Below are 14,961 nucleotides of genomic sequence, written 5' to 3' on the forward strand. Positions count from 1 at the left end.
CACAACTCAGAGATCTGTTGCCCATCAATATACGAGACAGAGTGCAGTGTGTACCAAGGTGTATTGATAACCTTTCAAAAAATGCATAAGTATGAACAGGTTTGTGCTTAATATCCAGGACTGGACAGGTAATTTCAACGGGGAGGCTTCTGTAATCCTCAGGAACAGTTTCAAAGTAACACGAATCTCCTCCACCTAGAGTTATGATTTGCCCAAAACATACAAGTGAAGTATCGATTGTAGGTCCGGTATAGGCTGCAAGGCTGAAAGTGAGTTCGGATGCCTTTGGGTCTTGAAGATGGCATGGCGGGATTGGTTCGTGGAAGTATATGGTAGGATTACACGAGTTCATAACACCGCATGAGAACCTATCCTGCTTTCTATAGTTTGTCATTGTTGAAGGTATACAAAGAGTCGTAATCATAAAACTCGGATAAAGATACACAAGCCTGCCCGTCAACTACTCCGCGATGAATGCAGATAACAGCACATAAAGCTCAGAACCGACTATAACTACAAGGGTCGCCTAGCCGAGCCGGCTCCCAGCATATGATACAAGAACTCAGAGTTCCTTTGCACACGGACCCAGTCCAGAATGGTTTCAGGGGAGACTAAGACTTCAGACTTCGTAAGTCGTTGAACATTCGGGATGTAACAGTCACCACTTCACTCCAAAGAAGCTGAGTTTCTTGCCACCCTTGGAGGATGTCGTATCCTCTTGCTCGAGGTAGATTCTCTCGTGACCTCTGATGTCGACAAAGAGATATTTGTACTCAAGGTCACTATGGCCACGGTATTTGACCATATGAAGCCGCGCAATACCGTTGTTCTTGGGCCCATCAACCTAAAGCTGTTAGTTTATCTGGTTCATGACAACCGTATTTGACGTACATAGAAATGCATCATTATATGCTGGTCTCCGCGAGCATCTGTCGTTTCCGTAGATCTAGCCCAGTCAGCAATTGGACCTGTTTACAAATGACGGTCAAGCTCACGTAACAGGACGTGCCCTCCTCCACTTGTTGAATGTCTCATCTCCGTGTGCTGTAATCTTCTTGGAGTCGCCCATGAGTTCGATTATACGAGGGTCACGCTTGATCTTATCGACTGCACGGTTGAAGGTGGAGATCTTGCTATCGGGGGAGAAGACGTCCGTCCAGAGGAAATATGATACACCACCCTAAGAGAAGCATAGTGTTCGTCAATGCCGCTTGTATGTGCTGGTGCAAAAGGCACTTACAGTGAGGACGAGACCGACGAGGATCACGCCAAAGTTGAAGCTCTGCTGCGTCGCTCTCGCCGCCTTCTCTGCCACCGAAAGCTCTGTCCAAGGTACATGCCCATTATCGTTGAACGGTGTCACTGCTCTTCGCTTCGATTTGGAGCCTTGAGGCGCTGCTCCTAAGCCTTGTTGTGTCGCATAGTATCTCGAGACATGGAAAGGTCGAAGTGTTGATGGGACGCCCCGGAAGGCTATTGATCCGGTCGCGATGAGATTTGTCGTCGTCGGTTTCATCCTGGCGATTCGACAATAGCCATTGTATAAAGACAATTGCCTTGACTGATTGATTGCGAGTCAGCTAAACTGTGTGATCGAGCTACAGAAGCTCCAAGTTGCAGCGTTATTGCGGCTCCACCGCCGGGCAGAATTCGAGGTGGGGTTGCCAGTCGTGACCAAAACAGGACTAGCGTCTGTCGATATGCCACCTTATCGACAACTGCCCTTGACTACACTTCTCCTTAATTCTCGACTCTGTCTTGTCCTGTCTTGTCTTAGCAATACGAAATAAACCCCCCCCAAATCCAATTCTGTCCTGTCTTTGACACGTCGCAAATACGCCAGGATATAACTCTCCTTTTTGCGGTGACGAGACCTCTTCTGTTGCTGCCTTTCTGTGTCACCTCTATACTCCCGCCTTATTACGGCCTAATAGTCAAGATGAGCGCCCTTGCTTCAAAGCAGCAGTCGCTCAAGATCTTTGAGAAGTTAAAGACTAAGCCTGCGAACAAGGTATGCACCCATTGGTTGTTTCTGCGCATTCAGCAAAGACGTTAGCTGACCATTGCGCCTACTATCAGATCTGCTTCGACTGCGGCCAGAAGAACCCAACATGGACATCCGTCCCCTTTGGCATCTACCTCTGCCTTGACTGCTCCTCCAACCACCGAAACCTTGGTGTCCATATCTCATTTGTGCGATCAACGAACCTCGACCGTACGTAGGCTCCAGCAGCATATTCACTTCCCTTATATGATTGACTTTCAGTGCTGACGAGTTGGGACAGAGTGGCAATGGGACCAGCTCCGAGTCATGAAGGTTGGCGGTAACGAATCTGCCACCAAGTTCTTCCAGCAGAATGGCGGTACTGCGGCGCTCAACAGTAAGGATCCTAAGACGAAATACCAGTCCAACGCCGCCACCAAATACAAGGATGAGCTCAAGCGCCGCGCTGCGCGAGATGCTCAGGAGTATGTTTCTACGTCGCAAATGATACCCCTGTTCTCAGCTGACATGTGTCTAGATACCCTAATGAGGTTGTTATCACTGATGCTACCGACGACGGCGCCGCTACCCCTGCTGGCGAGCCCGACGACGACTTCTTCTCTTCCTGGGACAAGCCCGCTATCAAGCGACCTACTCCTCCTGTCTCTCGCACCGGAACCCCCCCTGTCGTCGGCCGCACTCCCTCTCCCTTCCTGAACTCGGGTAACGGCAAGGATATCGCTCGTACAGCTTCACCTCTGTCCCGATCTTCCACTGGCGACAACAAGCCCGCCAGCCGAATTACTACTTCCGCCGCTCTGCGCAAGACGACCACTTCCACCGGTCCCCGAAAAGCCAACGTTCTCGGTGCTAAGAAGACTACTAAGCTGGGCGCAAAGAAGGTCACTAGCGATGTGATTGACTTTGACGAGGCGGAGCGCAAAGCTAAGGAAGAGGCTGACCGAATTGCGAAGCTCGGTTACGACCCTGATGCTGAGGAGGACCCCGCAACCAAGAATGCCTCTGGATCCGGTGCTGCCATCATCTCCCCCACTCCCGTTAGCCCCAGCCGCGGCACAAGTTCATCGCATACTCGCCAGAAGTCTGACGCGGAAGTTGAGCGATTGGGCATGGGCATGGGCCGACTGGGATTCGGACAGATTGGTGGTCCCAAGGCTGCTGCTGCCCCTAAGAAGAACGCCGGAGGCTTTGGTTCCGTTGGACCTGTCAAGGCCGCTGCTGTTGGTAAGTCTTGGGAAAAAAGACAAAGACATGAAACGATTCTAATTCGATGGTAGATGACTCAGAGCGATATGCTCGCGACAAGTTCGGTACGCAGAAGGGCATCTCATCCGACGAGTTCTTCGGAAAGGGTGCCTATGACCCCAACTCTCAGGCTGAGGCCAAGACCCGACTCCAAGGCTTCGAGGGGGCGACCGCCATTTCATCAAATGCCTACTTCGGCCGACCAGAGGATGAGCCGGAGGAGGAATACGGCGATCTCGAGTCTGCCGCCAAGGACTTTGTGCGCAAGTTTGGTATCACAGCTGGTGATGATCTCGAGAACCTCACACAAATGGCCGGCGAGGTGTCTTCACGACTCCAGGGAGCCATTCGATCATACCTTGGGAACTAGACGGACTTTGCCCTTCCATTGGTTCGAGGTTTAGTTGTGTGTGACTGTTTCTCAAGCTGAGGAGCGTCCTGTCGGTGAAAAGGCAGCAGATGAGAAGAACAACCAAAAGAGGCGTGCGCCTGTTCGATTATCACTATCGAGCGAGAATTGGTGCACGGAGAAGATGCTCTTTGGCATGAATCTGGGGTCGGGATGCTTTTTGGAGCTGGCGTACATGTGAAGTCAAAGTTGACTGCTTGGTTACTCGAAGTATGAAATAGATTTGATGTTTTCCTAGTTTATGAAATCAAAAACGTATCCTTTTGGTTCATTGTGGTGGTTCATGCATCGAAGAGAGTAGAGAGACCTTTACAAAGAAAGACACATAGATAACTGTTCGAGGAGACGTTATGAGGAATGCTAATCCAATTCAATTGAGGCTGTTGGTAAATCCAAGCAAACTATGCTCGTAGTCTACAAATATACTATTAAAAAAAATCAAGGATAAATGACAAGACATGGTATCTTATAGGTTCTTTACAGCTTGGCAATCATCTTGTTGCCCCTTTGCAACCAGGCAACGGCGTCGTCTACGAACTCATCCACGACAGCCTTAGCAGGCTTCTGCTCGTTGACAACAGCAGCGCACTTGCCCATGAGGTAAGGTCGGTACTTGTCCAACAGATCCTCATCGTCATCGCTATCGTTATCACTGGCAGCCTCGGCAAGCTTGTCGAGGTCAGCCTCGTAGGGGATAACACCCTTGGCGACAAGCTCCTTAATCTCGGCCTGACGGTTGACCTCCCAGTCATTGATGTAGTCGTTGTTACGGACACGCATGGGACGGCCAGTCCAGATGATGGTGCGGATGTTGTCGTCGTGGCCAGATGTGCGGACGGCCTCCTTGTGAGCCTTGGGGGCACCAGCCTCATCAGTGAGGATGAATCGAGTTCCGACCCAGACAGCGCCAGCACCCATCATGAGCGAAGCAGCGAGGAGCTGACCGTTGTGAATACCACCAGCAGCGATGACCTGGACGGGGCCGCCGGTGAGAGGAGACTTGTGTTTCTTGCAGATGTCGACAACAGCGGGGATGAGGACGGTTGTGGGGATATCGCCAGTGTGGCCACCACCCTCACCACCCTGAGCGCAAATGATATCAACGCCGAGGTCAAGGCACTTCTGGACGTGCTTGACGTGGCCGATCATGTTCATGTAAACAATGCCATTGGCGTGGAGCTTGTCGACGACAGCCTTGGGGGGGACACCGACGGCAGAGACGAAAAGCTTAGCGCCCTCCTCGATGATAATGTCGACGAGCTCGTTGAGCTTACCCTTGGTGTAATCGTAGCTGGGAAGTCATATGTCAGCGCTTTGTTCGTCACTAGTGAGATCTGCATGTGATGGCAAAATCTCAAGGCCGAGGGCCCCGAATTTGGGGAGTCCGGACTTACTTGGTCTTGCGAGCACTGCCGCCGACCTGGGGAAGGAGCAGATCAACACCGAAGGGAGCTTTCTTGTCGTTGAGGTAGCCCTTGAGCTCAGCGATTTGCTCGCGCAGCATGTCAGGAGTGTATCCGACACCACCAATAACACCGAGACCACCAGCGTTGGAGACAGCGGCAGCGAGCTTAGGGCCGGCGGCAACGTTCATGCCCGCGAGGAGGACAGGGTGTTGGATCTTGAAAAGATCGGTGATAGGGGTTCGGAGCTTCTCTGTGAGGGAGCATGGATGTTAGCGATCGTTGAGGAATCTGGAGATTGTGATGGTGACGTACGTGGTGAGGCCATGTTGTCTGCTTGTCTGTTTGTCCTGTCTAGATGATGCTAAAGTGTCGCGTCTGGAGAGAATTGACTTGTTGCTTCTGGTAGTGGAATTAGGATAAAGAAGCGGGAGAATCGAGAGATGGGGAAGAAATCCGGGGTATAAAAAGAATCAGCAGATAGAGGAGGGGGTTTCGCAGGGAAAGAGGTTAGAAGCACGGTTCGCGATGGCAGGAACCAGGAAGGAGGGACCACATGCCGAGGTCTAGTCTCTAGAGTCTCGTCTCAGCCTGAGCAGGAAGTGTGTGGAGTAGGAGCAGTTCCCGCATTGGGGATAGTGTCACTTTGAATCCGGGGAAGATGCCTCGGGACGAAAGAGGAGAAGCTGCTAATAATTCTGAAATGGAGTGGAAATGGCCTGACTGTTAGCAACGGAACTCGGTAAAGCCGAAGCACCTGCTAAAATGATTGTGCTGTTCTTTTTTGTTCTCAAACGTACCCAAAATGGAAAACTTAGTAATCTATTGAGGTCGGAGTCTCTGACATGTGCTCGGTGCTAACGGCAGAAACAGTCAGCAGAGACCAAGACTCAAAAGACCCCGTGACATGAATCATGACGACCGCCTCACATGGGAAATCAATGCATCTCATCCCCGTACAGTCAGCTCGGAAATGCAGGAGCTCAACCGCGTAGCCCTATGCCGCTCTCGTCAGCTTATCTTCTCCGCCAAAAAGTATCGCCAAATCCGCTACAGCCTCATACCTAAGGTGCTCAGCCTTTCGGAATTCAACAGCTGTTAGCACCGTTGAAGACACTAATCCCACCCCTAGTGTCTCGTTAACGCAAATTTTCTCGGCCTCAATTCTCCGAACTCACTCAACAACATGTCCTGAATCATCAGTTATGTAGCAAGAAGCACCACTCATAATGAGACAACGTCTTCTCTCGTCGCGATTGCTCGTTCAGAGCCTCAGAAGCAACGGCAACAATGCTTCTCCCGGCTCTGTTCTGGCTTTCGCCACTGCATCGCGATGTTTGTTGACGTCAACAAGGCCTCACCAGCGGTCTTATGTGCATCATGCGCGCCTTCGCCCTCTTGTGAGATGCAACATGCCTGAGCTTAAGCGCAATGCCTGTGGATGTGCTTGCGCGAGTGGAGGTGGCTGTGGGAGCAGCGGACCGCAAAAGAAGACGGCATATATCGCTCTTGGAAGCAATATGGGAGACAGAGTTGCTGAGATTGAGCGAGCATGCAATGAGATGGACCGCCGAGGAATCAGAGTCAAGAGGACCAGTAGCCTCTGGGAGACAGAGCCCATGTATGTTACCGACCAGGATCGCTTTGTCAACGGCGCTTGTGAGGTATGTATATCAAAAACGTCCGTTCGCGTTCCCGGGCTGACGAATCCACTAGGTCGAGACAGAGCTTGAGCCCATAGCTCTTCTAGATCAACTGCAAGCCATTGAGGATGACATGGGGCGAAAGAAGGTCATCGACAAGGGTCCGCGTAACATTGATTTGGACATACTTCTGTACGGCGACGAAAAGGTTGACCATGAGCGGCTCAAGGTTCCCCATGTCGGCATATTGGAGCGAGAGTTTGTTCTCAGACCACTGGCCGAGTACGTTGCACAGAAAAACACAATCGAGGTATTCTAACGGCAAGTTGCAGACTCATTCCGGCAAAATCATTGGACCCGACGAAACCGTGGAAGCTCATTCAGGATAATCTAAATGAGCTGCCCCTTGGCGAGCCATTGTCTTCCATGACACCGCTTTCTTCGACGGCAGGTTCTTTGACGCCTCTTGCTGCAAAGCGCAAGACCCATGTCATGGGCATTCTCAACTTGACGCCGGATTCGTTTTCAGATGGTGGCTTTCACGATCGAGATAACCTTGCCCAGACCATTATGAATATGGTCAATAACGGAACTTCGATTATTGATGTTGGCGGCCAGTCAACTGCTCCTGGTCGACCAGAAGTATCAGCTGAGGAAGAGGCATCTCGAGTTGTGCCTGCCGTCCAACTTATTCGATCGCTTCCTGAAGCTCGTGACGTGGCTATTAGCGTTGACACGTATCGTGCATCCGTTGCTGAGGAAGCTATTGCCAGTGGAGCAGATATAATCAACGATGTTTCGGCAGGTCTGCTGGACCCAGATATGCTTTCTACCGTCGGCCGTCTGGAGAAAACGATATGTCTGATGCATATGCGCGGGACGCCGCAGACCATGACAAAGTTGACCTCGTATCCAGACGGACTGATTCCCACAATAGCATCTGAGCTTCTCGAGCGCGTAGCAGCGGCCGAGGCAGCGGGTATCCGGCGGTGGCGGATGATTCTGGACCCGGGTATCGGCTTCGCCAAGACGGGAGAGCAGAACCTCGAGATTCTTCGACGGCTGGAGGAGCTGCGATACTGGCCGGGGCTTCAGGGTTTGCCGTGGCTTGTTGGCTCGAGCCGGAAGACATTTGTCGGCAAGATCACAGGAGTCACGGAGCCGAAGCAACGGACGTGGGGCACGGCGGCGACGGTGGCAGCGGCGGTTCAGGGCGGTGCGGACATAGTGAGGGTACACGACACGCAGGAGATGGGCATGGTGGCCAAGATGGCTGATGCCATCTGGAGGGTATGAGACTATGAGTACGAAGAAAGAGTGAAGTTTGGCTGTCTACGGTGTTGTATTGAATATGCATGAATATATGCGTAGATGGAAGAGACAAGATCGAAATGGAAATACATATGCAGAAAGGAGGCATCTAGATTTAATTTAACCAGTGGTCAATGTCTTTTGATGTCAATCTTTTTCACTTTCCATTTATAACCAGCATCGTTATGATTTTTCCAAACCGAGACCCAAAATCACATCACATCATTATGGCTTGACTCGTGAACCGAGAGTCGCATTGATTTATCTCACGTTAGACAGACAGACAGACAAGACAGTCTGTCATATATCAGAATCTCGCGTCCTTGCGAGTCACACCACCCTAGACCATGTTCTGGTCCTGACCCCGGCCAATTTCAAATCCCTTGTAGGGTCTGCCCTCTCGTAGCCTCTATTTCCAAACCGGCGCCCGAGGAAGGCCTCATGAGTGGGGACAAAGTGGCCAAGGGAGGCAGGGATGCGTCACCGGTGAAAAGACCTGCATGAGCCTCAAATCTAGGGTTGGGCGGCTTTTCTCTTGGCGCTGATTAGTAGAGACAGTGAGACATACTCCGTACAAGAGAGAAAAAAGCAAAAGAAGCAAGTAAAAAAGTGCCTGGGGGCTGTCTCACCAAATTGACATGTCCCTTTTTTCCTTGGTCTCTTTTTCTTTTTTTATATGTAAATCGAGCGAGCATTAGCGCATCGAATGTGCCAAGCCTGCGTCATCGCCGGAGAAGGAAAAGAAGTTCGTTTACTGAAGATTGCGTGTTAGTTAGTACTTAGGTACCGTAAGTGAGAACATTATAATAAAAGGTCTCGGCTGAAAAGAGGGGGGCAGGATTAGAATTTCTAGGTAAGATAGATAGTAGCGAGATCAAAAGCCGAAAAGGCGAGAGGACAATATAAATTAATTAACTAAAAAAAATTAAAAATTTCGTATCTTGAAATCTTGGCCCTGACTAAACTCGCGACTTCGTCTTGTTCCTCGGCCTTTGGCGCTCTCTGATTCTCCCGCCTGTTTGTCTATCTGTATGTGATTGGCCGTGAGTGAGAATATATGCATGCATGTGTTAGATTCCCAGTCCAGATGTTACTCACATTTCAGCTGCTGTGTAACCCCGGGGAGATGGAGGCTGCAGAAACCACCCGCCCTCAGCCGACAATGCCTACGTAGGAGGGTGTCGAGGTGTCAACAAAGAGAGGCCCCGACCGGGTACTCGGTGACATGGAGGTGAGGGGTTGAATGCATTGAAAAACAAAGTACATGTACATTTCATATAGCCTGTAGAGTAGGTAGGTATCTTGGTGTCTTGCGCTGATGCACCGCAGAGAGACAACTCACGACTTATAGGCTATCTAAGTATCTAGGTAGGTAGGTAGGTACTGAGGTGTTCACCCATAACGCGCATGGGCTTGATCCATCTCTTCTACCTACTGTATCCGTCCGTACTCTCAGTTAGTAGTAGCCTGCCTACCTGTCTGCTTGTCTCTCGTAACCCCAAAGGCCCAAAGCCAAAGCTTACACCAACCAATGCGAGAAATACATGCTTGCAGCAGGGTTCTTCAGACAAGGTTCACTAACCTGATCGCTTCCATCGACAGATATCTCCGGGGCCCTTGTCCGCTGTCCACTGTGACTCTACTGTTGTGTTGCACGTGTACTGTATCCATACCCTGTCCTGTCCTGTCCTGTCCTGTCCCGTCCCGTCTTCTCCTGTTTGATTTTCTACCAACGAGTCCGGGCCAACATTCTACCAACACTGGGTCAAAACATCGCTCTCCTCTCTCTTGACCCGATAAACAACACGCAGTTTGTCTCATTCGTATCTGCAGCATCTAATTCAATTGTCTTTCGCAATATGTAATTAAATCTCCGAGCCGCTTTGGTCTCCACTCTGCGATCCAGAACCTCACGATACATAGACTACATACCTCACTTTACTTTCTTAGCGTCGATCGATCCACTCCCAAACTCTCTCTCTCTCTCTCTCTCTCTCTCTTCAGCATGTACATTTAGTACTGACTTCGTATACGTAGGTACCTAAAAGAGAATAGCTGATCGTTGCCGCGTGACAAGCCTCATTCCATCATCTCGCATCTTGTCTCCGCCCTAAAATGACAACAAGAGAAATAATTTGATGCAAGTTTGCATGCATGGATGGGTTACTCCCGCTCTGTGCGTGCTCGACCTGTCGCGATCCCCAAAAACTCCATAGGTAGCTTCGTTATATCCTCTCAATCCCCGTAGAATAGAACTAACCTAACTAACTAATTGCAAAAACGTCAAGGCGTCTTCCTCTGCCTTTTGAATTTGAATTAGCGGTCCGGCCCATTCCCGTCGGTGAAAAAAAAAACGTGTTTCGTTGGATTTAGCGTCCGGACCGTAACCTTAAACTAACTTAACCTTGTAGCCTCAACCGCGCAACCTCAATCTTAAACAATAATACCCCGTTTCTGTCGATACACATACCTACATACATACCTACATACCTACAGTGGATGGATGCTGGTGCATACTACGGAGTACGTAGTCCACTGATGTGATATGGCAAGGATGCTAAATAGCCTAGCAGCACCCTTGCATCTAAAACTGTCGCAAAATGCATGCGCCTCTGGACCATCGCAGATACAGCCTCCATCTGCAACCTCGAATCTCGACTCCAGAGCCAATGTCTGAGGACCGTAAAGGCTGTAATGCACTGTAGTGTGAGTTCTTGGCTTGTTACCTTTGTTGAGGCCTTGTTAATTTCCTCAAAGGGTCATTCTTGCGAGTCAATCATTGCACACCAGTCTCATCCATCTTTATCAATGAAAGTTGTCATTATAAGGCCAGACGGAAATCAAGAGAGTGGCATCCAACCACATCTAGCTAACCCATCCACCCTCCTATCCCCCATGCCATACCGTACCCTGGGGCTCTGCATTCCGTCAGATTTCATTAGGCGCTTCACTCCACCGTGGCCGTCGCGGATGCACCAGAGGGAAACCGGGTTGTCATTGAATAGATACCCTGCCAGTTAGGACCCAATCATGCATGTGACATGACTGTGTCTTGATCCTGTTAGCCTCGTATTCTCGACTTATCCCTCTGCCTCTGCGTCTCAGTGTCCTTGTGTCTCGACGCCATCCTCCCACCTGATGCTTCAGCCCCCACAACCCATCCATCGCCTTCTCCTGCAAGCTGGACTACTCACCAACTTCCCAGATAGATTTTGAAAGCCATTAGCCAGCCATATGGCCAAACATGAAGCCAAATATCCACAAGTCAACAGGCTGCCGTATCCTGCAACAAGAAGAGGACAGCAAAGGATAGGATGGAATAGGAAAGAAGCGAAATGACAAGAATTACATTCAGTTAAAAAAAGTTCCAAAAACAAAGTGAAGAAACCATGTGCCATAGGAAGTGAAAAAAATGCACCCTGGGTATCCTCCTTTCTTCCATTCGCCCCCAAAAACAGAAAGAGAGAGAAAGAAAACAAGATCAGCTGATCTCACGTTTTCATGTCTGTCCTGTTGTCTCATTTTGCTGCTGTTGCCATTGCCGCTATTGATGTTCTGCTCCTCGTACAATCTCTCTCACCATGCTGCTTTTGCTCGCCCATGAAATGTCAGTTAAAACTTGGCATCTAGTTTCTCCAGCTTCTTGTCGTACACGTCGTTATGATTCGCAGCTGTTCTGCCCGTCTTTGCGTATCCAAGGCCACTCTCCTCGCAAAGTACCAAAATGTTATCAAACGAAGGAGATCCTGGGGTTTGAACCCAAACTTATGCAATACCATGCCCGTGTTCTTGCTCCAGACTATGCCGATGCTTGTTTCGTGATTTTTTACCTTTATTTTCCTTCCACTTTTAGGTCACAGGCTGGACTCCGTAACGCCTTAGTATGGTCTGTGAACGCCGCCAACTTCGACACTGCAATGTTCGTAGCATCTCGTAGCAGCCAATCATGATGTCATGGTCATGTTGATGCCGGACGATGGGATGGGATAGTACCCGCTCGAGGTTGACTTGCCCTCGAAAGGTCCCGGCGGACGATCATTAATCTGAGCCGGTGGGTGGAAGATGCTGGGTAGAGAGGCGCCGTCGTAGTCATGCTTGATCTTGCCACTCATGTCCATCCCGGTGGCCATGTGCGGCACAACGTTATGATCGCGCTCCCCACGGGGGTTGAACAGCTCGATTCGGTCGCTCTGCGCCTCGTACATTGGGGCTGGGTAGTACTGGTACTCTCGCGTCGTGACGATGGCCTTGGAATCCTCCTGAGGAATCATAGACTCGTGCGGTATATCGTGATGACGGACCCCATAGAGGCTGCTGCGGGCGTCGAAACCACCTGTCGCGTAGCTTGGACCACCCATCATGGGATTGTTGAAGTCGGCCATGCCGCTGACGGTGTAGCCTCCCATGTTCCCCGATGATCCTCCAGGTCCACTGCTCTGGCTTCCGCGTCTGTCGTTTTGATAGTGGCCCGGCGAGCGGCCTCGGACGATCATCTTGGCCGACTTGCGTGTGGCTATCTTGACGTATTGATCACCACTGCTCTGATTAGCTACCTCGCCCCAGAGCTCGACAACCAGTTGGTAGTATTGCTGAGCAGCTCTGCGTTTCCCGTTGTTCTGGGTAGCTTGCTTGAACTGGATGCGCTCAAACGTGTGCTCTGTGGGTAACTGTTGGCTGCCGGGCTGATTGCTGAAATTGTCGGGGTAAACAGGACGATTGGGTACGACCGACTCTGAGAACATGCCCATATGGTGGTGGTGGCTTGCCTGTGGGGGCTTGTTGCTGAGCCGAACTTTTTCTGGCTTCATTATGGGCCCCTTGTCTCTCTTTGGCGTATGCTGTACCAGCTCAATGTTGTGCTGCTCATTATCGGAGACAACTGCGGAGATAGACATGGCGAATCCAAAGATCGGAACGGGTTGTGATGAACCACTAGCAGTGTACTGGATAGTGACGTTGGGAATGTGAGGGCTCAGAGAAAAGGAGCAGACGCAAGAGAAGTAGTTCCTGCGATAGCACGTCCACTCATTTTCCGATAGAAAGAAGCCCTTGTCAATGATACCCGAGATATCCACCTTGACAGGTGTTCCTGCGCCATCGTTGTATTGAAGGCTTCCTAGCATATGGACTGGTTGCAGGGGAGGAATGTTGTTCTGGGCCGGCCTACCGCCGTACCCGTTGGAGCCCATGCTTGGAGCCGAGAAGCCCGCGTTGGGGCTTGTTGTTGGCGACAGTGGATGTCTTCCTCTTGGCTGTGTGGCAAAGGAGGGCGATCGAACAGAATGCTCGGATGGCCTCCTAAACCCTGGCGTGGCAGGACCGTACTGTTCTCGAGTACTGATCGGGGGACCAGGGTGCGGGAGGCCTGGGGTGCGATGTGAAGGGGGATAGGGATGTGCCATCCCCGTTGTAGATGAGTTGCTGCCGGCAGCAGTCAGTTCCTACTCTGTCTTCAATGCTCGATAGAGCGTGTCTTCGGCGCATATCATAATCGGCGCAACCCAGCTCATGTCTCTGTCTTTGCTTGTACACAGGAGACGAGATGGCCGGGGAGAAGGAGAGCCAAGGGAAAAGAGACAAGAGAAGTATGAGATCTAATGGGTATTGTGTATGGCTGCGACGGAATCCTCAACCTGGGTGGTGAGGAAGAGAGGAGTATGTGAGGGCTAAGAGACTCAAGAAAGAAGAGGACGTACTTGGAACCCAGTCGAGAGCGGACGTCTATACCCGGGTAGAGATGGTGATGACCAGCCGCTTGAGACTGAAAAAAGGCACTTCCGTCCTGGGGGTACTGCGCGGTAGAGCTGAGAACAGGCGGATGGAATAGGTTTAAGAGCGACGAAGGTTGAGAGGGCTCTATCGTCAAAGAAGTACTGGCCTCTTGCGGGTATCTGGCGGCTCATCAGCAAGGCGACCTTAGGCTGACCAGAGAGCAGCAAGAAGCAAAAGAAGTGAGTAGCGATAACGTCAGGTAGAGAGGTAGGTTACGGGACGGCAGTGGCAGTTGGCAGTGGCAGCGACAACGGCAAAAGGACGCGGCCACAGAGATGCTGTATTGCCATGTCCTGGAAATACAGTGTTCCCAGTGTCACAGCTTGAGGTGCACGCCAGGTAATACTGTCGGCGGTTGGTGTGCCACAAAGCCCGCCGAGCAGTTTCGAGAGGCTACAAAGACGGCCAATGCAGCAACTCGCGGCACTGTCACTGGCACTGGCAATATACACCGGCACTGGCACTGGCACTGGCGCTGGGCGCTGACACGGGGCAGCGTGTAGTCAATGTGGAATAGGTAGGTAGATGCAGACTGCAGTGTAGGCAAGGCAAGGCAGGCAGTGGGCGTGCAAAAGGGGAGGAGTAGACAGCAAGTAGCAGTAAGCGGAAACTCGAATAAAGTAGCAATGTAGCCAGTGAATGGGTGGGATAGGGTTGGAAGGATACTAGGACTAGTTTCCGGACAAGGTAGCGAATACCACACCCCGGGCGTCAATGTCAAAACCAAAAGAGCTATCCATTGCTTTGTGACAAGCCACCGAGAGAGATCCGAATTAACGGGATGCCAGCGAGCGAGCGAGCGAGTACCGTGAGAGCCTGTGAGACGCATGCACTCACTGGCCAGCTTGGGAATCTTCAGTAAGCGAATAAATGCGGCAGGGGATCGCTCCGCCGGCAACAACAGGGGATATAATAATATTTCAGAGCCCAGAGAGGGGAGGCTGGGTTGGGGATCTTGCGCAATAATTAAAGAATGGGGAATGGAGTGCTTGACAGAAAATGGCTGACAGGGCTGCGCTCGCTGCCAGTTACTCCGGCTGTGATGGAACGCTGCCTGACATCGTTCTAGCTAGAGAACAGGTAGTCTAGGTGGGTAGATGAGATCGAGACAGAGCAGCAATTGAATGGTTCGGTAACGTGCGAGGGGATTGCGTGAGGGAACTTCCCTCAGTT

General features: G+C 51.0%; 5 protein-coding genes across 5 annotated transcripts; 2 read left to right on the forward strand and 3 right to left on the reverse strand.

Moving 5' to 3' along the window:
• Positions 1-658: 658 nt before the first annotated feature.
• FSUBG_6570 (mitochondrial import inner membrane translocase subunit TIM21) lies at positions 659-1,516 on the reverse strand (the record flags this gene model as incomplete). Its single annotated transcript, XM_036684783.1, has 4 exons — positions 659-844; positions 892-946; positions 996-1,180; positions 1,241-1,516. The coding sequence occupies 4 exons, from the start codon at positions 1,514-1,516 to the stop codon at positions 659-661; spliced, it is 702 nt and encodes a 233-aa protein (XP_036537863.1).
• A 423-nt stretch (positions 1,517-1,939) lies between these two features.
• Positions 1,940-3,620, forward strand: FSUBG_6571 (zinc finger GLO3; the record flags this gene model as incomplete). Its single annotated transcript, XM_036684784.1, has 5 exons — positions 1,940-2,011; positions 2,080-2,215; positions 2,286-2,469; positions 2,523-3,229; positions 3,283-3,620. 5 exons carry the CDS (start codon positions 1,940-1,942, stop codon positions 3,618-3,620), a joined length of 1,437 nt encoding a protein of 478 aa, XP_036537864.1.
• Positions 3,621-4,136: 516 nt separating this feature from the next.
• On the reverse strand, positions 4,137-5,390 carry FSUBG_6572 (oxidoreductase; the record flags this gene model as incomplete). The annotated part of the gene is made up of 3 exons (XM_036684785.1): positions 4,137-4,950; positions 5,054-5,315; positions 5,378-5,390. The coding sequence occupies 3 exons, from the start codon at positions 5,388-5,390 to the stop codon at positions 4,137-4,139; spliced, it is 1,089 nt and encodes a 362-aa protein (XP_036537865.1).
• Positions 5,391-6,291: 901 nt separating this feature from the next.
• On the forward strand, positions 6,292-8,001 carry FSUBG_6573 (dihydropteroate synthase; the record flags this gene model as incomplete). Its single annotated transcript, XM_036684786.1, has 3 exons — positions 6,292-6,726; positions 6,779-6,987; positions 7,038-8,001. The coding sequence occupies 3 exons, from the start codon at positions 6,292-6,294 to the stop codon at positions 7,999-8,001; spliced, it is 1,608 nt and encodes a 535-aa protein (XP_036537866.1).
• Positions 8,002-11,960: 3,959 nt separating this feature from the next.
• On the reverse strand, positions 11,961-13,418 carry FSUBG_6574 (meiosis-specific NDT80; the record flags this gene model as incomplete). Its single annotated transcript, XM_036684787.1, has 1 exon — positions 11,961-13,418. The coding sequence occupies one exon, from the start codon at positions 13,416-13,418 to the stop codon at positions 11,961-11,963; it is 1,458 nt and encodes a 485-aa protein (XP_036537867.1).
• Positions 13,419-14,961: the final 1,543 nt, after the last annotated feature.

This window comes from Fusarium subglutinans (genome assembly GCF_013396075.1).
Source record: "Fusarium subglutinans strain NRRL 66333 chromosome Unknown NRRL66333_c0000069, whole genome shotgun sequence".
NCBI classification, from domain to species: domain Eukaryota; kingdom Fungi; phylum Ascomycota; class Sordariomycetes; order Hypocreales; family Nectriaceae; genus Fusarium; species Fusarium subglutinans.